Below are 27,031 nucleotides of genomic sequence, written 5' to 3' on the forward strand. Positions count from 1 at the left end.
CAGATGTACCGTTAAGCGATTACTATGCCACTGCACCGCCGCGAGGAATGTGGGTGGAAGGCATCCGTCCCTACTATTGTCTTTTTCCCTCTACACCTTTCCTCCTGTTAGAGTTAGAGTACCAAACAATCCCATCGCGTCTTTCACTTTTTCCGCTCGCTTATTTCCTACCTCATCTTCTCCATAGTTTCTCGTTTCGTTTCCTTTTGTATCTGATATTTTGTCAATTGTATTCATTTTCTTAACACGATTTGCAATCGAATGATAAACCAACTGCTATTTGGTATTTCATCGATATTCATTTTGTAATTCAATTTGCAATTAAATAATAAAACTTTTATTATCCAAAGCATTCTTCTTCTCTCTGTTTCTCTTTTTATTAATCCTTCTGTATCTCGTAGAAAGCTTGATTAATAAAGCACTTTACCATAATTCAAACGAACTTGGCCATTATTTAAATAAATGGCTATTACATTTTTTTTTTTTTTTTTATTAAATCAAACAGGCGACTGAAAAGGTGTGCACTCTCTTTTGTGGCGTGACGGGAGAGAAATCTTCCAAGACTCTTTGCAAAACGATCTCACCGCGGGATTAAGACAGAAAACAGAATACTCACCATGTTTTGATGAAACCGCAAACTACCAGATCGACGAAGTGTACCGCCACGAATATTCGCGGCCGCAAGTTCGACCTGGCGTCCGTCGCTACCACCGCGTCTTGATAATTCCGACAATTCCGCGACCGGTTGCACCTGCAAACAACAAAGTATTCCATTACGCATTCTATTACACGTTTATTATATACAACAGACACTCTCTTATTCGATCCCGTTTTAATTAGTCTCCGCTTTAACCAACCACATTTTCATTACGTGACATAAGAATAAGAAAAAGCTTGGATCGATCGAACGAGGCAATTTTTTCAGACTATTCTACTAGGAACCTCAAACTTTTATATTTCAATTTCACTTTTATCTTAACGAACAAGCTTTTTAAAAAAAAATGTTTAACATGGAATTGAAATAAAATTGAAGATGAGAAGTTTTAAAAGAACAAAGGGGCAGTCTTAAAATTCAGTTATTCATTAAATCCATTTTCAAAATTCCTTCTTAATTTATTTTTTCCATTAAACGTATGTTTTTCCATTCTGTTCAAACTACATCGTTGGATCCAATAAATTTTTCCCATTGAACTATCTTATATTTTGATGTTGCTTTCCAGTGATAAAATCAAAGTAAAGATTTAACACAAATATCTACTTCTAATATTTTTCTCTATGATCATATAAAAATTTCTCCAAAGAAACGAGAACGAACTTGTTACACTTGCAAACTTACAACTTACAATTTACAAATCTATTGTATCTATGTTGTCATTGCCACCTAATGACAAAACCCGCAATCGCTTAGTTTCCAAGCCAATAATACACACAATACAGTTTGCCAGTATATCCCGAGTAACATTCCCTAAGGATAATAATAGTAGTTCGCTATTCCAAAGGAATTACCGCAATTAACAAGTAGTACAAGAGTTACCGGTATTCGGATGCTAGGAATTCAGATAATAAAGGATCAACTGTACACGTTGATAAGATCATAGCTAATCGCACGCATTAAACAGATATCACGCGTGTAACGGATGCCTCAGACTACTTTCTAGCCGCGTGTGCGAGCTCAAGAAGATTAAAGTGGTTTCCGTCTAGCGTATACAGCACAGGAAACAGGATGTTGACCGAGAGAACACCTGCAAGCGGCCTAGCTGTACATAGTATAAGTATGTAAATCACGTTACGTTCTTTCTGTTAAGACCGTTTGGTTTACCGAGAAGGAGAACCAGGGCATGAACCTGTACGAAGGCCCCCAAGCCTAATCGATACATCCTCCTCTAGGAACTTTACAACCAGAACTGGAAATGTTCCAACGATAAAACTAGACAAACTTATGCTACTTCGAGAGTATGTTTTGTTTGCCATTTTATACAAGGAACGAAGTAGGATACATAGATGCGAACAGAAATAGTGTATTTTGCAGAAATTGCATAATTTAAACCAAACTCTGATCATGTGTCGTCCGTGACACAACGATACCAATTGGGAGTCGATGTGAGTAGTCTTTTTGCAGAGGAGATCTTTTGAGAAATTTTGTTATTCTTTTAACTCAGAAAGCCTAGAGGATGTATGGTATGTTCCAAGCACCTTTCTTAATCAAAAGCTTCTATATAATTATAGCACTAATTAATTGGGTCAATGTTAATTCCCTTTTATTTTTAAAAAAAATGATCGGCGCGTTAAAAGAAAGGAGATTCGCAAATAAAGAATCTGTTATATTCTAGAGATTATAAATCCGAGCGACGAGTTGACTCATTCTTCCCGGTTAACTCAGGATAAAACCCTGCGTAAATCACGATGGGTTTATTGTTGTAAACCCGATAGGAGAATCAATAAAAAGGAAGCTTATTTATCGGCAGTGGGCATTGAGAATCTCACACAGAAATAGAAAATATCGTATCGCAAGTTCATGTCGACAAATCTAATTACGCTTGCACAGCTTTGACAGTAAGAAGTCTAACAAAGTACTTAAGTACTTAATTCTCCGAGTTCGTGACCAACTGTCACAACCAAGGACCAATAGAAGATCATCGGTTGGGTCCCACGGTAAGAAGTTATTTTCACGCGACGCTCCCGGTCCAAGTATAGTTTTATTATGGGTCATGAGTCACGATCCCGCTATATTCGGTGCATCAGTGGCAATGAACCAACCATGATCACACCAGTTTCTCTGTTCCGTACACCGATCACCTTTCGAACCGACCAAGCGTACCTGTGAACGCTCTCACTTTTACCGGCAACGCCAACGATCCCGTGTAACCATTTTCATCGTGGAGAACGAAACAAGAAAGTGGGGATTAAAGATGCTGCTTATCAATTTCTTCTTACTTTGGAAAAATTTAGAGTATAGATTATATTTTTGGATTATCCTTTTTATCGTGTTTTACTTGAATTTGTTGCTCTCATCGGAACGAAGTATCAACTTTTTAACCCTTCTGTTCTCCTTCCAAACGAATATTATATTTCATCAGATGTAAGTATAATATCCTTTTCTCATTTTTACTTATAAGATTTTACAAAAGTAGATGATAGGGCACCCTATATAGCAGGTGAGAAAATTTGCATTACTTATGAATGATCTAATAACAAACTCTTAAATGTTGCAACGCTGGTATTAAACTTGTGCTATAAAGCATCTCAACTCTACCAAGATGGATAGCAAATTTTTATAAATATTTTATAATCATTGTCTTGACTCACCTTTACGGTAACACTGTTAACGGAGCCCTTAATGAGATCGATAATTTCTTCCCGTGACTTGTCATCGACGTTAATTCCATTGACTTCGATCAGCCTGTCGCCTGGCAGCAACCCGGTGTCGTTGTTATGTTGTATCAATGAACCTGGTTCAGCGAAGATCACAGGTCTCATCTGTGTGACACCATTTGCGGCTCGTTCCACGATTACAGCTCGACGCAACGAGAAACCGAAATCGTTTCGCGGTGGTGGTTGCCTTTGGATCGTAAGCTCGCGAGGTTCGGGCAGTTCCAGAGGGACGATCTCTGGTAACTGCAACTCGACGCCTTGTTCTTCAAAGGACGCCGAGGATCTCCACCTCGACAAACCCTGGGATTCTCCTACGGGCGACAGGCTGAATGGTGGTGTTGCGAAACTGGAATTCGTGGTGTCTGTTAGGGAGTCTGCGGAGGGGCTTGCACTGGTCACCACCTGTAAAATATAAATTGCAATTCGATCGTTAAACACAAATTAATAATAAGTACAATAAAATAAAATGTGTCGCACATATAAGCAGTTACAGAGAGAAAATATTTAAATGCTACCAATGTATACCAAAAGCAATCAAGAGAGGCTGAAATATGAGAGTTAGGATCGTAATTTTGTAATAAATTATGTGCAAACCAGCCTAATTCGTACGGTAATATTTTATGTAACAACGATATGGTAATAATAGCCTCGAGTAGAAAATTCAGAAACCACTAGTGTTACAAATTGCATGAAACGAGTTATCAACTACTCGCATTACCATACTACTGAAAACAGTTCCCTTAAAGTACGAGTTGATGGCTAGAAGTGTTTGCATTAGGAGACACATAGGTATAGTATCAGACTAGCTAGCCTCTCTGTACTTCTCTCTGCAGGCTAATGAAACACGAAGATCTTTCAGCTGCGAAGCTGAGCTTGGACAGCATGAATTTCAAGCCACGAGCACCTGGAATACCAGCGAAAGCCTCTAACAGAAACCAATTTGGTCCTTCCAACTAACCTGCAACAGTTTGGTGTCGCTTTGGTGGTGATGATGATGCTGTTGTTGCTGGTGTTGCTGCTGATGCTGCTGCTGAGCCTGCTGAACTGTTCGCTGAGGTGATACCTGCCACGAGCTTTGTCCTGTCTGCGTTTCCTCCTCGCTACAAGCTTCCTCCTTGCTAACAGCGTTCCCAAATCCTGACAAGTGTGTGGGCACGTTCTGGTAAGCGATCACCTCGTTCTGCAGCGTGTTTCTGACCAGTAAATTGCTGGCCTCCTGGTAATTGGTCTCGTTTCCGTTCGGCAGATGGCTTTCCTCTGACAACGAATTCACAGTATTACTGACACTCAGACGTGGTCCCTTAAGAATTCCTCGCTTCGGAGGCTTTGGCGGCAGTGGTGGCAGATTCTTCCCTGATTGTCCGGATACGTTGGTTGGTGTAACCGAAGACGTAGTGGTGGTGATAGTCAATGAAGTCAAAGAAGTTTCAGAAGAGTCACTCTGTGTCAAACCATCCGGCGTTCTCGTATTCCAATTATTACCAGTGCGAACACTTTGCCCTGAGCTTGAAGAGTTTTGCGAATTTTCTAAGATATCACGGTCCAAGTAAGCGAAGAACGAAGCACTATAGTCTGCGGTGATACCACTCGGTAACTTTTCCTTCTCCTTCCGGCGACCAGGAATCTTTAACGATCTCCGAACCTGCAAATGAAACAGATACACTTGGTCATTTTTCCAGTCAAACTTTGTTACAATGTACATATTATAGGTATAAATAGGAAACAATGTTATACAGTAGCCAGAAAAAGTATTCGCACATACCCTTATTTTCCAATGTAGCCTTTTTTAAAGCTAGATTTTAAATTTCATTCTCATAATACCAAATTCTTGTAATTGCCATTTTTTAATGCTATATAATGAATACAATGGCGTGTAAATATTATTTACGTTAAGAAATAGATAAGGAAGCATTTAGTGTAGAAAATACATAAATAGAAAAGAAATTAAAATATTAAAAAACTGGTTATATCTTTATCGTATAAAACTCGACAGAACTTTTCTACCCATCTAATACATAGTTTCCTTTTCTAATGATTTTCTTAATACGATCTTCTTTCCTTTAATTTCATTTTATTGCAAATGTACAGTAATAAAACGTGAAATATACAAGATAAGATTTTGAACTTGGTGTTTCAACGTATGCATCTTGGTTTATATTCCACTGCTTTTCATTGCCAAACAGAAATTTAGTTTCCCAGAAAGTTATTTGGTTTAATATGAAAAACAAGATAGTATTGGATCATTTTTCTCTCACACGCTGTGCCCACATACTCATCCACTTGCAATATTATTTTCTTTGAAATTTGATGCAATATCAAAAAGATATTAAGGACATATTTAATAAGAAACATGCTGTTTGCGAGGTATATACTACAAAGATATTCGATACGAAAGATCTAAGGAAACGAATACCTGAGAGGCAGCCGTACGTGATGAAACAATGACGTATCCATTCTAAAGCCTATTCCTTTTCCTAGATCTTTCGTATCAAGTATCCTTGCATAAGAGTATGCGAAAATGACGTATAAATGCACTTCAAGTTAATAATGCATAACAAGTTTACTACGATACTTTCCATTCACGACTCTATCTTTTAATGAACTTTATGATACCATATTTGTCAACCAATAAAAAAAATACTAAGGAGATTGGTCAATAAATAATTGTTGGAAATACAGATTTTCTAAACACGTTTCATCGATAAAGAATTTAAGGGAGAGGAAATAATCGCCTGATATCCGAGATTAGATACCAAAACAGGAAAAGATAAATTGCAGAGTTGTGTGAGAATAGGGTAAAAAACTAATTATAGCTTCGATGTTTAAGTATAAACTTTAAATGTTAATTAATAAAATTCCACGAATGGAAAATTATTTGTCTACGTGTGCTCTATTTAATTAAAAAACTAACAATGTATGTTCATGATTCGAGTAATAAATAATTTAACATTTGAAGATATTTTAATATTCTTCTATCGACTATTTTCCGCTATTGCTATTTTACAACAAAAGTAATCGTGTACGTTCCGAGAAAAATTAGCGCGAAGATATACGATACGATGAAACTACGTGTAACAGACATACGTAGAGAGGGAGCAATGACCGATGTCGGAACAATTACAAATTCAAGTGTAATTAAGTAACTATGAAAGTGCCCTCGATTTCGTAATTCGAAAAGGTCTCTAATTAAATACAGCGCTGGGCTGTAATTCAATTATCTTCGAAACAAATCGATGATTGAATGAAACTGCTGTTTTTTAAGTCTCTGAAAACTAAACAAAAAAACTAATAATGCATCGTTTGCAGAAATAAACTGCAAGAACGTTGCACGCTGTAACATCCTACCTGAATTATGCTAACTGCAAATAAGTTACAGTTCTATCCGTACTCTGAATAAAAGACTATTTTCTAAGGTACATAATACACAAAAGTACATGATAATTATAACCTAATACATAATTATATATTTAGATCTGCAATTGCATATGCCTTAGCACAAATGTTGAGATCTTGATATCTTAATAATCACCGACTGAGAATTGAACAAGACTTAATGATATAACACTTTCACTTGAGTTCCATTACCTGCTGATAATGCATCCGCATTTCCTCTCTAATTACAAGGTACATACGGTACTACTACTATACGTCCACGACAAACAAATTACTTCCAATGCATCAGAGAATTTTTCATGGCATTTATCATCGTGCACAACGGCAAATATGTTTCTAAATAAAACGGACGGGCATGAAGAATGATTAAGGTTATAAAAACGTAATATACGGTCACAGAAAGTTCGAGAGAGAAACTGATATAAGAATTTATAGAAATAAATGTTAAACAGCCACGTTACGTTCTAACGCTCTAACATCGTTCGCTTCACTTTGCATTAAACGTCTCTCGGATACGTTGACTATTTTTTAATTCGATGAACGAAACAGTGAGCAGACTGTTCGTCTTTTTTTATTATTACGTATATATATTAAATACGATAAATATTATTGAATTAACGAATTATGTACAGTGATTCGGGAAAGTATTCGAACACTTATCGTAGACAATTTTTCCGAGCATATTATAATATATGTTATACGAAATTGTTTCCATAAACACTGTAATGATATGTACGACTATTATGATTATAATGATACAATTTGAAATTAATATAAAATAACGAAAAGGTTTCAACATTTATATGGAGGCAAGAAAGATGAGAAAATTTTAGTTTACGAAGTACAAATAAAAATTGATATTTTCCAATTTTTACGAAAAATAGAGCGGGATGCAGAGATAATATGAATTCCTCGTTTATTACATGATTTATAAGGAAAGGAACAAAAAATACTTACACAAATCACCATATCCTTAAGCTGATGTGTTGTTAAATTTAAAAAATGATTCAACACACTTTAATTATATTATATGAAAGTCACCTTAATTATAATTTAAAAGCGTAACTACATATTTTGTACCTTGTACAAAATTATACATTTTGTGTAAAAAATATCGTAATGATGAATAATTTGGAATATTTACATGCGTTAATATATTCTCAAAGTAGCAATCTAATTTTTTATTTACGTTTGTAAAAGAAAACAAACCGATGTTACAATGTATCGAATATTCGAAGAATTTTCTGTTCTTACCAATACATGTATCTCTCACATACTACTGAATGACCTTGAATTATCTCGAGGTTACTTTGCACGAGGTCAGTATGATATCATCTTTAGTTTAATATCAAATAAATATCAGGAACAATGGAGAATTTTATTTAGAATATAAAATTAATAAAATCTTAAAATTTTTATTATACAGGCAATTTTTATTTCATTAAATTCTGCAAAAACAACGAAACAAATATTGTTTCTACTTTTCTCATATAAAATTGCTACTATGCACTATTTCAAGCAAAATTTATTTTAAGACATCCTATATACTTTACTATGGAATCATTCTACGTATAAACCCTGTTACTTATTACTTAACGTGTAATACGTTATCCGTTAAAGAATTACAATCTTTTTCACACAAATTGTTATGAAACGTCTTATCTCAATAAACAAAAGAATGTAATCAGCGAATTTTAAATTGTTATCAAATGTAAAGATTACAACAACACACAAAATGTATATAAAAAATGGCCTACTTTTAATACACGTGTAAATTTTAAAGAATGTATACAGTTACGTTTCATAAATTAACAAATCAGTAAAACGCGACTAATGCAGCTACTTATTTGCATTTATAATCTTTAATACTGACATCATGATAAACAAAAACTTAGAAAAATGTATTAAATATCAAGGTTCAAATATACACATTGAAGAGAAAAGAAATAAAGCCGGAAAATTCCTCTAAAGCGTATGACGGAATATCTGTGGTATGCTGTTACTATGGTGAACACATACCACTCGTCAAACCGCTACCCTACAAACTTCTTTAAAGGTGTTCGAATCTCCCAAAAAAACAGAACTCATAGATAAAAGATGAAGATTGGGGTGACTCAAACTCGACAAATCGTAGGAATTATCCGCGCGCTATATCCACTTTGTAGATAAGCACAACGAAAGGAACGCGTAAAGGTCAACATTCAACATATTCGGCATGGACGTATCTCGACAAATTTTTATCGGACGAACGAGATAAATCTTAACAAGATAATATTACGCATTTCATGTACCAAAAGAGAAGAATACTGTACTAAAAATAAACTAACACTATGTGTTAATCATTCATATATCTAATACCTTCAACCTACTGTTTCAACTAGATTAATTTACAAAAATAAACAAACAAAACAAAAAGACGTACTTCATCCAAACGTAGCAATTCCTCAGCGGACATACTACTGCGATCTCGTTTCTTGACATCTTTTCGTTCCTTCTTCTCTCGCTTCCGCTTCTCCTTGTCGTCCTTCTCCGCAGCCTTCTTCATAAAGTTAAACATCTTCTCATTCACAGCACGGATCTTGAGTCGAATGTGAGAAAGAGATAACACAGGATATCTCTTCTCTATTGATAGCTGGCGCGTGCACAGTTTCACGCCGTGTCGCGTATTTCGGTTCGACCCGCGCGCATAACGCGACACTGTCCATCGAAACGACTATGTGTGCCCGGTCACACCGCCGCTTATGTGCAAACACTAAACAACCGACGGAATCACTCCCCTACGACCTACGACGGCTATACACGATCGCACTCTGAAGACGACGAGGAAGAAGGGGAGGAGGGGCGTGCACGCTCGCGCAACGTTGCGTACGCGCCAAGCGAGCGCAAATCGGTAACAGGAAATTCCCTGTCACGAACGAATTCCGAGTAAACGATACGTCACTTTCGATGCCCCGTTATTTTACGATACAATACGAGGCACGTTTTCTTCACCACGCTTCGATCTATTCCCACATCGAAACGGTACCGATAGACACGAAGCAACACTCGCGCATCACTCGATAAATTTTTAAGTACTAGGTTTTCACGCGACACGGATCACGAAACACCGAATACATCGATAGATTTTCAGTCGATGATTGACGGTACGGTGAGACGTGACGCGTAAAGGGGCGTGAACCTACCAGAGCAAACTGTTTCTTCATGGCCGGTCGTTTCCGGCATTTAATCCAAGCAAGATATTCCAAAACTGTATTTTTTTTTACAAGATTCTTCCTCTTGCTTTATTTCTTACGTTGTTTCTTTATGAACAGAAGAATGGCTCTCTCTCTCTCACTCTCTTCTTCTTGGTTAAAGCTAATTGAAAGTGTTCTTTCGTATATGATGCAAGACGATTGATCGAAAGCACAACTTTTATACACTTCGATAGTTTATTCTTGGGCTGATCGTATTAATTCCTTTCTCCGTTATTTCATCACCGGAAAGCATCGTTCCGTGTGAAAACAATATCGTGACAATCGCGCGTGACAGCGAACTTTTACCTTCGCGAGGCTTTCGAGTCGCCGGTATACCGTCGGGTGAAGGCGGAAGGGAAGGATAGGAATACGCGTGCCTAGAACAAAGAGGAAGGGGGGAAGGTTGGAAAGGAGAAAGAGAAGCAAGAGCGAAAGAGCAGCGAGAATCTACATGTCATTTTTCACCACACCTTACTCTCACGCTCTTTAAGCGACGGAAAGCTTCTGCTCGTAAACAAATGCCGTACAATCATAGAAAGGAATGTTAAGCGTTGCGACAGGGCGGCGTGTGTATCGGTTAGTTGTTTGCGATACAATCGAGCGAATCGTAAACAACGATCGATGATGTCACACGAGATCCAGAACCGACGCGATTTTCGATACACGACGAAACTGACAGTCAACGCAGCACGAGACACACGTCACAACACCGCCACCACACCACCCGCCGCCATTCACTAGGCCAAAGACGCGTGCAATTCGTATAATTCTCCAGATCCAAACCGTTCGATACGATAGTCACTCGAAAACGATGGTACACGTGTCCGTCGGAGCGTATAACAGCCTAGCCCATTGGATCGTTCCCTTTGTCAGAAAGACACAGTCAATAATAGACGGAAGTTGAACGGCGCACTCGTGTGACACCGACGACTGTCATGGCAGACTGAGTCGCAAGTTGCGAGTTGGACCAGTGGCGACTGCTGGCGTCCTAAACCGAATCATGGCCTATAGGCCCGCACCCTTCTTTCCGTTATACAATTCTGCGCATGCGCCCCTAATCGATGATACGTTATCGACTGAACGCAAGACGAATCTTTCTTATGAATTAAAAAAGACTGACATGTGTGATATTAACCATTTAATTGGTCAATATTACGAAATAACAACGATTTCAACAAAATAGGTTTTCCAGACATGCAACACATATTTTGCCTTGTATCGTTTATGAAATCCGTGTATCTCATTCACATGTTTAATGAGTTTTCGTATTCATGTACGTATTGTGTAATTGTAAGCATTTACAATTATATGTTGATATAGTGATTTACCTGCCCCATAAATATCTCATTGCTTCTTCAATGTCAATCCTTTCTCTGCTCGATCGACGTTGTGTTGCGAGAAAATGTAATTAAATATATTTCTCAACAGCTGGCAGCACATAGCAGGATTGAACGAATAACGAATTGTGATTCGTGCCTGGTAATCGTGAGTTTAATAAATGGAGGATATTTTGATATTTCGTATATCGCGTGAAATAATTGTTGGTTATGAACACAATTTGATGGTGACGACAACTTATTCTATATGAAACATAATGTTGCTTCGATGTCTTTCGAGTGCTCGTGCTTTCTTCAGTGTTGTAAGTGCCGAAACATGTATACAGTGTAGTAAAGGTAAAATTATCACGTTTAGTCGACCAACGCGAAGTTTGTGCACAACGAACGTACAATGTCCTACTGTTGGTGAAATTATTGAACAATGGAGCGACCGGTTTAAGAACGAAGGTATTCCGGAACCCGTAGAATCGATCGAACACATCGTTGCACACGTTATAGGCACTAGGAAGGTATTACCATTACCAAGCATTCAATGCTCGTACAATTTAAATTCTTCTTTCTCGTATTTTCATGATGACCAGCACCAACCACTAAAATAATTATCAACTGATATTCATTGTTTTAAACATATTTTCTTTCGTTAAATCTTGTTATAATCTTTACTCCTGTAAATGGAGTATATATGAGTACGAAGTAAAATAATATTTAAAAAATATATAAGCAAATACATACACATAAGTTGTTTTTATACAATTTTTATTTAATCTTACGAAAACGATGAAATTTGCTTTGTAATTAAATTCGATATTTAAAAATAGGATTTCAGCGAAAATTTATTTTCAGATATTAGATGTTGTGAACGCGCGAAGTAAAAGACTTACGTCGGATCAGCGCGATACACTGGATTTGTTGTGCGAATGCCGATTATCTCGGTAAAAAGTTTTCACAGAATTGTTGTTCATCATTCTTTGGCTAAAATCGAATCTTTACAGAATGCCGGTTCAATACATAATAGGAGAATGGGACTTCCAAGATATTACTTTAAAATTAGTTCCGCCAGTTTTCATTCCACGACCAGAAACTGAAATGTTAGTTCATTATGCTTTAAAAGCATTACGTTCTTCTGAAAATAAAAAACAAGAAATCTTAGAGGTTGGATGTGGTTCTGGAGCCATATCTCTTGCGATCGCTCATGCTGATAAAACAGTAACTATTATATCAGTCAATTGCTATCTATCTTGCATATATTTACTTACTTTTATTGGAAATCATTTTCTCTGATAACTATTGCAAATAGGATTCATACGTAAAACTAGACCAATTTTTCTAGGTTAATTGTATAGCGATCGATTCAAATCCAGACGCGTGCGAATTAACAAAAGAAAATCGAGATAGGTTAAATTTAAAAGATCGAGTTGCAGTTGTGCATGCAGCCCTGAAAGACGATGGATCGATAGAAATATCGAACGCATTAAGTGAAACCAAAGATCTCGATTTTAATTCGAAAATTTTCGATGTAATAGTTAGTAATCCTCCTTATGTGCCGACCAAACAGATACCTACATTAACTCCAGAAATTAAGATGTAAATAAATATCAAGTCAAAAAAGTATTTTAAACATTATAAATTAATATTTTTTCACATATATATAATATTTATAATTTAAATTATATTCTTCAGTTACGAAGATCTAACGGCACTTGATGGAGGAGACGATGGCTTAAAAGTCATTAAACCTTTACTAAAATATGCTGCTACAGCCCTAAAGCCGGGAGGACGTTTGCTTTTAGAAGTTGATACAAGTCATCCTGAATACATACGCTTTTTTACAAAAAAATATTCAGTTCTTAAACTTCAGTACGCACATACATACAAAGATTTTTGTAACAATGATCGATTTGTTGAGATAGTGAAACTCTCGTAAAAGGGTTTAATGTACAAATATCTTTTACAATAAATAAATCAAAATAAAATACATTACATGTTTCTTCATATATGTTTATAGAATTAATTAATATATGTATATGTAGATAATTAAAAATATCAATAATTTATTTGTTTTCTGATACATTATTAGAGTATACTTGGATTAAAAATATCTTTATACTGGATGGAATTAATTATAAAGTCGTACTTTCTTAAAATTAAAAAATTCTAAAGTTTTTAGTAAGAAATGGTCGCTTTATGTCAAATGATCATGCATTAAAATTAGCTAACTTACAGTAATTCGTGATATATACAATGGGAAACGAAAAATACAATAAGCGTATTAGTTAAAAAATAAATAATTTGATAGTGAATATCGTAACAGTGTCTTTTTGGTTCTTTTAACCTTGCTATCTGTACAAACAAAAATATAACAAAAATATATTAAAAAAACTATTTTAAAAAGTCATTTCCTTTCTAATTATCTTCATGAAAACAGCAGCATTTCATTTCGTTAACGATAAATTGATAATAACTATAATAGCATCAATATGTGTACAATGTGTAAATAGATATTTTATAATAATTTTTTACTTTCGCCAGTCTTTCAAGAAAATATTACTTGCATGAATGAATTGATGTGAATGAATTCAATGAATACGTACGTATAAAAATTTGTTGAATATTTACAATTGTTATAAATGTAATTTCAAATACTGATTTTCATGTCTTTTATCCATCTTATAAATATCGTTTTTTCTTTGGTAATTGTTAACTCGGTTAGTCAGCTCAACAGAGCCGCTGTAATATTAATTTCTTAGAGATTGAAACTGCTGGAAATTAATGTTGTACTAGCAATTGTCAATCAGCAGTAGTTGATTGCACTTATAAATAACAGTCTCAGGAAAATCTTTCTATTAATTCTTCATTAGAATATCCTCAATAATATCAATCTCTGTAGAATCAGTGAAGGAAGTATAATTGGAGTTTGCACGTTCGTCAATCTTCGAATTAACTCAATTGTACTTTAGTTTTTAATACTTGTTATTGCTTAATGTCGTTACCCCTTCGATTATTTATTTTATTGCGGAGAAAACTTTTCGAGTTCTCTTTTAATCGAAGCTATTAACGGTACTGCTGGATCTTCTGGTGGAAGTTGGCTGTCGACAAGTATACGCCTCGTATCAACATCTGGCAAGTTAGGCCTATGAAAGGGACCAGCACTTAGTGGTCTGGAACCCCAACCACTGCGAGATCGCGGTGGTTGGAAATGTCCATTTTCTGCAATATCACCGTCGTTGGATTTCACCGGTAACGACGTACGAGGTCGAACCTGCATTTCCGCTAATGGTGAAGATATAGGACTAAAGACGAAATTAAATACAGACATTAACATGAATTTTAAACAGAATATACTAAAAAAGTAATCGATAAGCTTTCTAGACAAGTTTTGTCTCTGACTTTTAACGCTAACTATATTGTAATTAATAATTATAATATAGACTCTTAATTTAGCAGAGCTTTTTTCAGAATGCTTCTCAATTACAATCCCTAAATAAAAATACCTAGCATGAGTGATTCTTCCTTTAGTTTCGGAAAATATCGTGAGAATATCCGGTGCACGTGCTGCTGAAGTTGGTCTTGTGGCGCATAATTGTGCTTCCGATTTTGCATCTCTACTTCCAAAGAGACTGAAAGAATCTTCCAGGAGTTCGTGAAGTCTTCTCCTTGCTTTCCCCACAGGACCGGATGGCATTGCATAAGTTGGATCAACATCTGTTCCGGATGTACCATTGTCTTAAATCACAGTTCAAATTACGTAATAAGAAAATTTAATCCGGAAAATACTAGAATAAATGGGCTGAAAGAGATACCTTCTGCAGACAAGTTTTGCCGCCGAAGATTCCATACTATTGGTCCTATAACTCCAGGGTCTTTGACAGCACTCGAAGTTCGTGCAAAAAATTTATCATTCACACCATCACCCGTATAAAGACCCAAACGATCGTTTTCTCGCCTTACCAGTTCTGGAGAGTCTATGTCTAGATGTTTGACCTAAATAAAACAAATATAGAACACATAAAATCTGTGAGAAGTACGCGTGAAGTATTAAATATTTAATATGTTTTCGTTGGAATAATTTTATGTCATGTTTTCGTTACAACTTTTATTGCAAGATTAAGGTTTGCTCACCATAACTGGTTCGAGTACTCTAGAAAGTGGTTCAACACTTTTCATGCTGGGGAATGGCTTACAAGATGGCATAGAAAGGTAAGAATGCGGTGAAGCAGTGGCTTCTTCTTGCCTCGTGTAATCTTTTTCCAAAGAATCTAATGTTTCTAGATGATCGACAATGACATCCATTGAATCGGATGTTCGAGGCGTGTCGACAGCGTTTGTTCGTGACATTCTTCCATGTGCCATTCTATAATTGAAAGATAACAATTAAATATCGCGTTATATTTTTTACAGGTTTACAGAAGTATCAAGATAGAAAGATAAGATTGAATATAATTAAAAGCTTTAAAAGAAAAAAATTAGATCTTAAGATATGGTTCAACATTATTAGAAATTTCAAAATACGAAGATGGCACTTCAGTTAAACTTGAAAACAAACCAAGAAATTTTATCAAATGAAATTTGTATTATCTTGCAATTAACACTTGGATGTACCTGGTTCTTTTCGAGGAGTATTCCCACGGTCTCGGTTCTAGCGTTTTACTTTTCTGTTCTTCGTCGTTGTCGCTCGAAACTTGATGAATTCCTGCCTCGAGACTGTCGGGGGTTTCGAGAGACACCGGAGTCCTCGATAAACTTCCAGGAGTCTGTCTCTGACTGGTACCGTCAGTCTGCGAAAAAGGATAGGATGTGCAGTAGATCGATAGAGTTGCTTCGCAATAAATCAGAGTAAACGAAGGTTGAATATCTGCCCCAAGTCAATAGTCGAATAAATGCAACAGTCTGTCCCTATAATTCCAGCTAGTCATTTGGCTCGATTATTGGACAATGTTCTTACTATTCCGGACTTTTTCATTTATATTTATGTTCAATATCACGCAAACTATTAACAAAATTAGTGGCCATAGCTTGCGTGCTTAAAGTGAGAATCTAAATAGATATTTATCCTATACGCTAAATGAGTACTTTAAATCTCTTTACACCTTTGCATTTTTCAATTTAGCACAAATGCATATGAAAATTTACAGTCTATTAATCGCTATATTTTTTTTTATTTTTGACAGTCAATCACGTTTTATTTTAGATAATATTATTTCACGTTTCCTATGCTGCTACTCTAATTTCTCACATACCTTAATTTCCATTTCGGATGTCGAACAAGCATTATTATCAAGACCAGCAGCTGCTTGTATATATTCTTGTTTCTTTCTTAAAACATGATGACTCGGTGGTGCAGCTACAGCGCTGTGTGCTCGTTTCCTTTTTGCTGCGAGAACTAATCCCGTGACAACGAATGCTAACAGAATAAAACCAGCGCTTGCTGCACCGATTAATAGCCATGCATCCCTTTTCCTCGAAAGAGCCAATGGTCGTGTTTCTTTCAAGTACGCTATGTACACAAAAAATGCAAAGTAACTTGAAACTCAATTGAAACTCAAAATGCTTATAAATCAATACTATTTAAAACAAGGAATGTAATATATTAATATATTGGATATACTGTAAGATATATATTAAGTGTCCTTTTTATATATTAAAAGTTGATCATTATGCCTGTAGATATTAATATTCGTACCCATTTTAATGAAAAAAAAGAAGATAAATTTTATTTAGATTATATATTAATAAATACACCTACAATCTAGACGTGCAAACGAATAATCCAAATTTGTCAGTGGAACTCAAAGTTTATTTAAAGAAGATTCAAGTTGTTCATGTTGTCATAATGAATCACGTTTGGGATACCTTGTAGCAGCCAACTTATTCGCTAGACGTTACTCCCTAGGATTATTACCTGTTCTGATCGACGTAACACGTCTCATCCGATACTCACTTTCAATTAACGTACGAGATAGAGAAATGACTCGGCGATTGGTTCTTGTCTAGAGACGCAGCATTTTTCCATGAGAGAATTCGTGATTTGCCATTCAGAACTTAATGAAAGAATTCATAGATGGCTCTAGTTTGATTCAGACTAGCGATAACCATACGGTCAGATCACGTCGAGTCAAGAGATTCTCATTCGACTTAACCGAACCTCCAACTGCGAATAATCTCATTGAATTACCTGTAAGCGATTTTGACCTGACTCGACGCGACCCGACCGTGCGAATCGTCTCTTAAAATCATAAAGAGCGATGGCAAATGTTCTGATCGAACCACCAGCTGTACCTTCTTTTTGAATAGACTTGGAATCTCACTGGAAAATTCGCATCATTCGTTCGCACACCTAATTACGAAAAAGCGGTGCTAAGATATCTTACTTCTTGATGGAAAATAATAATATACTATACTACTATAAGTAAGAACTACAAGTATAATATTTACGTTCGCTTTGAATAAGAACTGGCGCGCCAAGTTCCAATGCAACCTCTTGAGGTGACAAAAGAGCCATATCCCTGGCAGCTGTTTCTGCGGGTACAGGTTTCCCTCCTAGGTGAACCGAATAAATCAACTTCGTAGCCCCACTGTCCGTTACACTTGTATTTTGCATTCTAACTTGGACAGCCTCGTCGCCAGAACGATCCAATGAACGTAACTCGGAATATTTGCTTGTATTTGTGCTGTCTGAACCGCCATCGTTTGATATTTCTTCCCTTGACGTAGCACGATTGTTCGTACGATCGCGAAGATCGTTCAAAAGATCAGAAGACGAATTAAAAGATAGATCGTACTGCAACGATCGTTGACCAGGATATTCTGTCGTGTTTTCATTAAAGTCTAACGACGTGGTTGCAGATAGATCTTTATCGTACGATACTTTCTCTTCGACGAGGCTCGATTTTGTGATTTTTAATTGAAAATCGTCCATTTCAATTTGCTCATTGCGATTCCCAACATCGTTAACGCTTGTCGTCGTTGGGACAAGAGTATTTTTGAAGCTGGATACTTGAAGTAGTTTTATTTGGTTTGGCATCGTAGAGATCCGAGACTCCGAATTCCCTGGAATCCTTAGTTTAGGCGATGAGATCGTGGAGTTTCGCGGTATTTCTCCCTGACCGGCGATCTCTGGCTGAAACAACGTTCGAGAAATATTTATTGCAACTGTATGTTTGCCGTGTTACCTTGTATTTAAAAAAATATATATATAAACCTTTAAAAGTAACTCTCATAAATTTATTCGCTGTTACTGTAGAAATACGAAGGTGAAGGTTATGGAATGCTCGGGGTTTAAGGAAGCTTCTATGATTGCACGGACTGTAAATCGAAATCGTTTAAAAGTTCCGTATTAATAAAAACTCGTGTATATTAGTGGTGCCAATTTTATGAAATAATTGTTAATAACCAATTGGTTAAACACAGATTCGTCTTGAAAGCTATGTATGTGAATGTTGTCTGGCAGCCATTTTTTATTCCAAGATTCTAAAATTATGATTTAAAAGCAAGAGTAATTAACGAATATTCGGTAATTAGAGAGACAATTCTTTCCTTTTGAAATTAAAAAATAAAAGTTTCTCACCTTCGCGCAATTAACTTGCATTGTACGTGTATACATTTATTCGAGGTTTACGCCTTTAACTACGTCGACGAGAAATTACGATTCATATTTCGAACGTAGTTTCCGAACAATTAAATACTATCCATACGAGTGCTTCAATCTATCACGCAAAATTTTTAAATCTTTATATTTACAGTTTGTAGACTGAAAGAAAGGTAGGAAGAAAGCTGATGATACAATCCGGTAGACGCAAACCTAAAAGTTCACAGATGAATTCTCTTAATTAGCCTTTCTTAATAAAGAAAATTTGTTCGACTTTTTCCATTAAATCGAATCTTAAGATAGGTCCATAGTTACATTCGTACGTAAGCTACAAATTATCTACATACTATAGATAACTTTGGTTTAAATCCATAGCCTTAGTGAAGTATACTTTATGTTACTTACTTCTACGAAAATGTTATTTTCTACTAAGAACGCTTCATCTTAATTTACATCATCTTAATAACTCATAATCTGTCATATTTTTAGGGACAGCGATGCTATCACCGCATAGCGGTGGAAAGCGGAACTAATTTTTCAATCTTCTTTACCTGTGACGAGAATATATATCCGTCCTTCTAAAACACTAGTGCGTTTCTTGTCTGCGAACAAGCATCGACTGCCATCTATTCTCGCACACTATAACTTTTTATGTTCCAGCTTCCACACACAGATGACAGGGCATGGCTTGTCCATAAACAAGGAGCGCACTACTGTGCGACAAAGACGGACATACCTCTCTCTCTAATTCATCGAATTTTCATTAATTGCCCTGTTCCTGCTACAAAATCCTTCGCTTTTAGAATCGAAGAATATAGAGGGGATCTCTGAGAACGGTTTTGCACCGATTTCGACCAGAATTTCTGCTTAATTATTCAGTTTTTAACGATTATCCGCGGCGTCCCCTCGTCAGCCAGGGGCCACGCCGCAAATTTTCGCATAATTTTCCTCACGCGTAATTAATTCACGAACTTTTATGCACGAAGAATTTACTACGGGATCTAAGGAAGCTTCTACGATTCCTTAGAGAGCTAATTAATACGGCGTAAAGTTGGTATTTGTAAAAAATCGCAGACCAGTACCGGACTAGCCGCGACGTTAGCTACGATAAATGTCCATAATTAATTAATTAAAGGTAAATTCCGATTGAAATCGGCGTGTGAATCTTGCCAGAGGTTCCACCTTTGCCTTGCGATCCTGAAAGTTCATCACTTTTACCAGGGAGAAGAGTAATGAGGGAACAATCGTGAAATTAGAGTGAGAAGTATGTCTGTCCTTGTCGCGCAATATAGCTTTCCTTGTCTGTGACGTCACGTATGTCTGTCTTTGTCGCACAATATACCTCTTCTTATCTAACAGGAGTCGAAGTACTTCCTCGCATGTTCTATACTCCTGTTACTTTTTTGCAGTTTTAGCCGGTTTCGATAGATGGCAGCATCGATCGTAGACAAGGAGCGCACTACCGTGCGATAAGGACACACATGCTTCTCTCTCTCTAATTCTTCGAATTTTCATCAATTGCTCTGTTCCTGCTACAAAATCCTTCGCTTTTAGAATCGAAGAATATAGAGGGGATCTCTGAGAACGGTCTTGCACCGATTTCGACCAAAATTTCTGCCTAATTATTCAGTTTTTGACGACTATCCACGACATCCCCTCGTCACCCAGGGACACGCCGCAAATTTTCGCCACGCGTAATTGATTTATGAACTTTTACGCACGAAGAATTTAGTACAGGATCTATGGAAGCTTCCACATTTCTTTAGAGTGCGAATTGATGCAGCAAAAGGTTAATATTTATGGACAATCGCAGACATGTAGCTAATTAATTAAAAGGAAATTCCGGTCGAAATCGATCTGTGAACCTTGCCAGAGGTTCTGCCTTTGTAGTACGATCCTGAAAATTCATGAATTTTATCAGGGAAAAGCGTAATTAACGAATAATCGTGAAACTAAAGGGAGAAGTACTTTTTCGCGCAATATAGCTTTCCTTGTCTGTGACGTCACGTATGTCCGTCCTTGTCGGACAATACAGCTCGCCTTGTCTAACAGTGGCTGAGATACCTCCTTGCACATTCTATACTCCTGTTACTTTCCCGCAGTTCCGACCTTCTTTAATCATCGATAATAGACATGGAGCGCGATATTACGTGGCAAGGATAGATATACGTATAACAGTGTTGCCATCTATCGGAGTCGAATCGCGAGAAAGTAACAGGAGCGGAGAATAGAACGTGCGTGGAGGTATCTCAGCTCCTGTTAGACAAGGAGCGGGACAATGTACGACGAAGAGTGTAATAGCGATTAATTTCACCTTATCATCGCTGTATGGTGATAATATTTTAATGAATTTAGAGGATATATCTATGAACGTTTATGATCGCGTCTGCCAAATTGGGGTTAGGTTGGGTTCCATTGTACGTTGATTCAGCAAGCGTACCTTGTTTCTAAGAAGCGCGTGCCCTCTTGTAATTCTTCGAAATCGTGTGTTCGTCTGTGAAAGTCCAAGATGACGATGCTGCTGCCTCGAAAACGCAGTCTTATACAATCGGGCTAGTTTCAATTCGATTTTTGGCGGTATGGCTTCACCTGCCCGAAGAACTGTTAGCAACCAGTATCTAAATCGTGGAGAACGAAAAAAGAATATTTCAATTATTCTGCGTAAAGTGTTGTTCGTGGCGTTACTTATAACGTAATTATGTATGTCTTGTCCGTAAGAAAACGCGAAGCTACGAACGCTGGATACGATCGCCTGTGCAATGTTGTGATGTTAGGTTAATTGGAACGTGTGTTTCCAGTCACGTTCTTGCAGTTTATAAAGGTTTTTTGTAGTGCCAGCTATTTCTTAGAAACAAACACGGAGTCTGATTAACGCATATATATTCAGTTTCAATTTACCGAAACACTTAGTCCCGGTTATGGCAAGAAACACGATAATTAAGAGTAGAGAAACATTCTTCTAACATACCGTTGGAAGTGTAATAAAAATATTTATATTTTGATCGGATGGCACCAAGTGTGAAAATATTCGTGCACAAGACGCATAAATACTCGCAATCTGGAAAATAACAAATAAATACACACCTTGGACCAGGATCTTCTCCGATAAGGACACCGATATTTTGGTCCGTGTCGTCGTCCAATCTAGGCGTTGGTTCGATGCAAGTAGTACATCTTGGTTCGTTAGGTTCAGCGTGATCGGGAAATGGTTTGTGATTATCTTTGTCTTCTGCCGGCGAGTACAATGTTACGGTATGATGAACTGTTCTGGTTTCGTAAAACGTCAGCCCTTGATTAGCGTCTACCCATGGTGGGGCATCCTTGGCATCTGACCAAAAGAAGTCTTGCAGATGTACTCGACGTCCTGGCAGATGCTCGATCAGAATAATTTCATCCTCTGAGGTAACAAACATTTTACTCGTAAATTATACGCTTCGATTAATAAGGATGGAAGTGAAAGGCGCGTTTTAATGATATTTATTTGATTTATTACTTAGCAAACTGAGGATAGATTACGGTGATATCAAGTCGAACAAGAAATTGTATATCGTATTTCACGATACGTAGTAGTACGAAGAATAAATATTTTCGAGTATTCAGTTTGATTGAGACGAGTAATCGATTCAAATTTATGCTTCAATGCAACGATAACCGTCTTTATTGCATCGTGTAAACGTGGTAATGTATAAACGAGGTTTGTCTTATGAAATTAACTGCGTTGATTACAAAAGTAGAACAAATACCCTTTTTCTTTTTAATATACAGGATATAGGTTAATCGCTGCGTGATATTGTTTTAAATATCGTTGGAATTGTAACTGTTATTCGTTGACAAGTATATTCTCGTAAAACATTTTGCTAAAGCATCCAAAATAAAATCTATCAAGAATTAAACGTTATAACATAATTTTATATAAATAATCGTCTTGCTTACGCTTACAGCTGTTAATGTCAATTTTATTTAAAAAAAACAAGCGTAAAATTAATATACGCGAAATAATACAAAATAATTATTTGAAAATTTCAATGAAATGTTACAGTTCAGGACATCTCGCGAGTAAAATATTCTTTTGAGGTTATGTAATTTCAGATTACATGATATTTATTTCCGCATTGCTATGAAAGAGGAACAGACAAACGTGAAGCGGTGGTGCGTGAAAGCTTCACTTTCATAGGAACTTATCGTCGACAAGGGCAATGACCTTTAGTCATGCGAATCGTTTACGAGACAATGTGACATTAAATATAACGAATAGACCAACTTGGTCCTAAACACCCGACATTAAACAGGTACACATACATATATATATATATATATATATATATATATATACAGTATTAATAATTATTCGATTTACGTAATTAACAATTATTAGACGTTTTTATGAAACGACAAAATTGGCTTGATATTATCGAGACAACAAGCGATCCCGATTGTTCAATTAATATTGATCGTGATGGATTAATTTCTCATGTGCGAGACAGGCTAAAAAGTGTAGGGAACTATTTTAACGACTTCAAAAACTATGAAGTAACCAATTAGAGTACATACTAGTTGAAAACTTCCGGTAGAAGGAGAAAATCTGTCAAAAAGTTTGTCGTGCTACTGCGTGACTATAAATTGCTCGTTAATTTGCACGAGGTCATTGAATTCTCTTTTATTGGAACTTTGTTCCATGAATAGGTAGGTAAGTACCTATGTATTCAATTTCACTTGAAGTTGGCTAATACTTACTTTAGCATATTTCACTCACGAATTATGCATATGACGAATAAAACTTCAAAATGAATTATAAGCAGACAAAGTATCGCTACCCCCACGGTGCGTTAAAATAATTTCAAATTGGAAAATTATATAATCGGTGAAATCGTTTCAAGCGTATGTATTAATTAAAAAACAGACAGATACATTACTGTTTCTAAGAATAAAAAGTAAAATATAACAACAGGTTAGGAAGAACCTTTGACAAAATTATAAAACGCAAGAAATAACAAACTGCTTGTTTAAACGTGATTCTTTTTATTTTACTTTCTGTCGTACAGCGTGAATATAAAAAATCCTTTCCCTTTCTAATACATTCGTCGTATTTCCTCGATCAGGCCATCTATGTCTAAACCTAACGTATTTATATAGAATTTTCAACGCAAACCTCCTCTTTATGTATTTTAGCAAATAGCGACTTCTCGCTTGTACAAACTTTTCATGCATCGCGTAATGTAAAGATTTGCTATGTACACCTTGAATATTTTTAGCCAGTGGTGGTAGTGTTAAATCGATAGGGAACCGAGTTCCTATGGTGAAAATAATGTAAATTGATTCTGATTAGTCTTCCAGGCTTTACCAGTTCGATTCCGCTACAGACCATGCGTTTACAACCCCTTCCGATGCGCACTGTTACGAATTATTGCTGGTCACGTATCTAGTTATACTCTCACCTGTTATCCAACTCCAATTTATCGTGCAATACACCGAACTTCATTGCGAGAGCTTCAATTACGTTCTCTAATCGGCTCATTATCCTGAACAGAATGTTTTGCTTTAATTAATAGCTCGTGGATACTCGTCGCGCCATTTTTAACTTAAACGAAATGATCTGATACCGTGTTACCGCTATGTACTTGATATCATACGTGTTTCGAAGTAATCAATCACTTTGATTAATTATTTTTATCTTAACTATTAATTGGCGTTACGAGTGAGAATTCAGGAAGAGAATTTAAATGGAAGATTACGTTTTAAAGTTTATCTTTATTTTCGTAATGTATCACTGATGTACCATTATTAGTTAAATTTCCCTGTGTTTCGTGTTTTTCTATTAATAAATGTATGTTGTAAATAAAACGTAGTTTTCATTTTATTTCCGACCTTACAACTTAAAAATGTAAGTATGTACGCTTTCGGTACAGGTACCATTAGTGTCAGGTTAAAAAGGTGTATATCAAAATGAAATAAATTATTTTCTAGTAATATGTCGCTTTCGTTAATGGTTTGAAATAAAATAACAAATAATTTAGAGTTTTAAGTATTATATTTTTCATATGCTTGAATCATAAACAGCGAGCCCGAATTATTTTACTATATTTATTACTATGTAATAAATTAAATATTTGTATAAAGATAAAAATACTGAAAAAAGATATACGACTAAAAGTATATACATATGACAATATAAATCACATAACATATAGACCAATGTTTTGCTCGTAAGATAAATATTATTTACATCAATTTATTTCTGCTATATATTAAGTTAATGCCAAATTTAGAGATGTTTATGTGTTATTTAACGCATTCCTGTATCAAATTCTATTTTAAATAAAACACAGTTTGCATATTTACATTACAGACGAAATATCGTCTTATAAAGCGATCTGACGTAATTAGCCAAAGGTCTTTGGCATTCAAGTTCAACATTATTCGGATCCAACAGATAGTTCTGGTTGCGTGGGAATGTTCGGGGGAAGCGTGATTCAAACCAGTGTTAAATGCTCCGTATGTCAGCGAATTGTATAGTACTTACGTAGAACTTGATGCTATCCACATGTGCGTATGTATATTGTATGTATATATATACCGAGATTCCCGGTGCGGAAAACATGGTGTCGATAATAATATCGATTAGTCGACGAACATTCACAGCTGACCGCTGAATTACATATCGTCTTCGAGATTCTGTCACCTAGATTATTCAGTGACACGATTCCCAGTGACTCGACACTCGTGTAATCCACGAAACACATGCATTGCAATAATATACATGGTCACGAAAGCTTGGATTCTATGATACACGAATTGTAAGCTTTCTTCGAGAGATGAACTCATTACCACGAACGTACTCGTTTTCAAAAAAAGCGCGCCAGCGAAGAAACGATTGAATGAGAATCGATACGCGTATAGACGAGTGGAACAAATGTTTAGTAAGAGTATCTTGTCTCTCGAAGTAGATAAATCTTGTTCTTAAATTCAAATAATCTTGCAATTTTTTGTTCGACTATTTAAATATTCGTATATAAACTAGACAAGTAAGGAAAAATACACGAACGAGCGACAAAATTAAACAGAATGTAAAAAATGTTTTAATAGAATAAATTAATCGTATTATCGAATAAGTTAAAAGAAAACAAACTTGAACTTTCTAATTAATTTGAACTTCCTAGTATATTTTAATCGTAATTATCCTTATCATATACATAGACCCTATTGTATCAGTCAGTATAACGCAACAAAACCTTGATATCGAATATTTTCAATCTATAGTATCTCTGGAATAAAAACTAACCAGCTCCCGGTGGAAGGGAAGCTTGCACTTTCGAGATGTTCGAGTTTTGCAGAAGAAATATTAGAATTTGTACGATCGCACCGAAGGAAACTGACAATGCAGTACACAAAACACCACACAACAACATCGCGCCGGATGCACTCGGCTATACTAAAAGGGGTGAGACGTTGTCCACAAGTCTACTGAACCGTTCAGCCAATCCGAACGAACTCGAGTACTCCGTTCACTGCGCCGGCGTGATTTTCAAACATGCGCAAGGATATTTTATTCTTTGCTTCTACGTTATTTTCATTAATACCGTGCAAAGATTTCAACTTCTTTTGTTTCTTTTTAAGACTTCGATAAATATATATATATATACTCTACAAATATCCGTATCTTCCAAGTTAGAATTCAGAGGTGCAAACATAATATTTGAAATATTGTAAATTTATAAATTAGCCTTGTTTAAGTTAAGCTTCTAAGTTCATAGTTCGTTCTAAACACCATGAATGATATAATATTTGTAGTTATGACATATTTCGATTGAAACATAGTTGACAGACATTTACGAATAGAATTGGAAATATTTTATGTTCAATAATAATACATTTTTTAGTTATTTCTGATTTGAAAATGAATATACTAAGACAAACATCAGCAAAATTTTAGTAATTCGATAAAACTTAAGATGGTGGGAAATCATAAACCACATAGTGTGTTAATATCAATTATAAAAAATTCATGCCTGTTATTTCGCTATTCCATATAATGGTGAATAAAATATTTCTACGGAAATTGAATTCCATTTAAATAGCTGCGTCATATGAGATTGCAAATTTGAAAATATGTC

General features: G+C 35.9%; 3 protein-coding genes and 1 long non-coding RNA gene across 7 annotated transcripts in view; 2 read left to right on the top strand and 2 right to left on the bottom strand.

The window, feature by feature from the left end:
• Positions 1-11,446, bottom strand: part of LOC100748020 (unconventional myosin-XVIIIa) — a 66,258-nt gene extending 54,812 nt beyond the window's left edge. Inside the window, exons 1-5 of one of the 3 annotated variants that reach the window (XM_033323053.1) lie at positions 9,188-11,250; positions 7,723-7,743; positions 4,331-5,014; positions 3,307-3,774; positions 617-751 (exon numbers count right to left, since the gene is read on the bottom strand). In XM_033323053.1, the coding sequence (XP_033178944.1) occupies positions 617-751; positions 3,307-3,774; positions 4,331-5,014; positions 7,723-7,743; positions 9,188-9,322 (1,443 nt within the window). In that variant the 5' untranslated portion in view covers positions 9,323-11,250. Of the gene's footprint in view, positions 1-616; positions 752-3,306; positions 3,775-4,330; positions 5,015-7,722; positions 7,744-9,187; positions 11,251-11,326 lie in introns of those variants that run through there. The other 2 variants (XM_024370401.2, XM_012390301.3) reach the window with 2 other exon arrangements.
• On the top strand, positions 11,433-13,312 carry LOC100741393 (MTRF1L release factor glutamine methyltransferase). Its single transcript, XM_003492592.4, has 5 exons — positions 11,433-11,844; positions 12,179-12,267; positions 12,328-12,541; positions 12,666-12,919; positions 13,016-13,312. The coding sequence occupies exons 1-5, from the start codon at positions 11,593-11,595 to the stop codon at positions 13,257-13,259; spliced, it is 1,053 nt and encodes a 350-aa protein (XP_003492640.1). The 5' UTR covers positions 11,433-11,592; the 3' UTR covers positions 13,260-13,312.
• Positions 13,313-13,369: 57 nt separating this feature from the next.
• LOC100748140 lies at positions 13,370-26,954 on the bottom strand. Of its 2 annotated transcripts, XM_033323056.1 has the most exons (11): positions 19,268-19,434; positions 18,900-19,133; positions 18,726-18,802; positions 18,534-18,637; positions 17,768-18,448; positions 16,573-16,829; positions 15,935-16,110; positions 15,455-15,686; positions 15,136-15,316; positions 14,827-15,058; positions 14,343-14,625 (listed from the first exon to the last, which is right to left on the bottom strand). In XM_033323056.1, exons 2-11 carry the CDS (start codon positions 18,933-18,935, stop codon positions 14,343-14,345), a joined length of 2,259 nt encoding a protein of 752 aa, XP_033178947.1. In that variant the 5' UTR covers positions 18,936-19,133; positions 19,268-19,434. The 2 variants fall into 2 exon arrangements, with proteins under 2 accessions (XP_024226177.1, XP_033178947.1); XM_024370409.2 differs by lacking the exons at positions 18,534-18,637; positions 18,726-18,802; positions 18,900-19,133; positions 19,268-19,434 and adding exons at positions 21,361-21,538; positions 22,005-22,317; positions 26,200-26,954 and having other exon boundaries at positions 13,370-14,625; positions 17,768-18,452.
• LOC112213556 lies at positions 22,193-23,928 on the top strand. The gene is made up of 3 exons (XR_004462482.1): positions 22,193-22,322; positions 22,418-23,209; positions 23,296-23,928. It is a non-coding gene; the product is annotated as an uncharacterized LOC112213556 (long non-coding RNA).
• Positions 26,955-27,031: the final 77 nt, after the last annotated feature.

The sequence above is a fragment of the Bombus impatiens genome, unplaced genomic scaffold (assembly GCF_000188095.3).
Source record: "Bombus impatiens unplaced genomic scaffold, BIMP_2.2 scf_0765, whole genome shotgun sequence".
Lineage (NCBI taxonomy): Eukaryota > Metazoa > Arthropoda > Insecta > Hymenoptera > Apidae > Bombus > Bombus impatiens.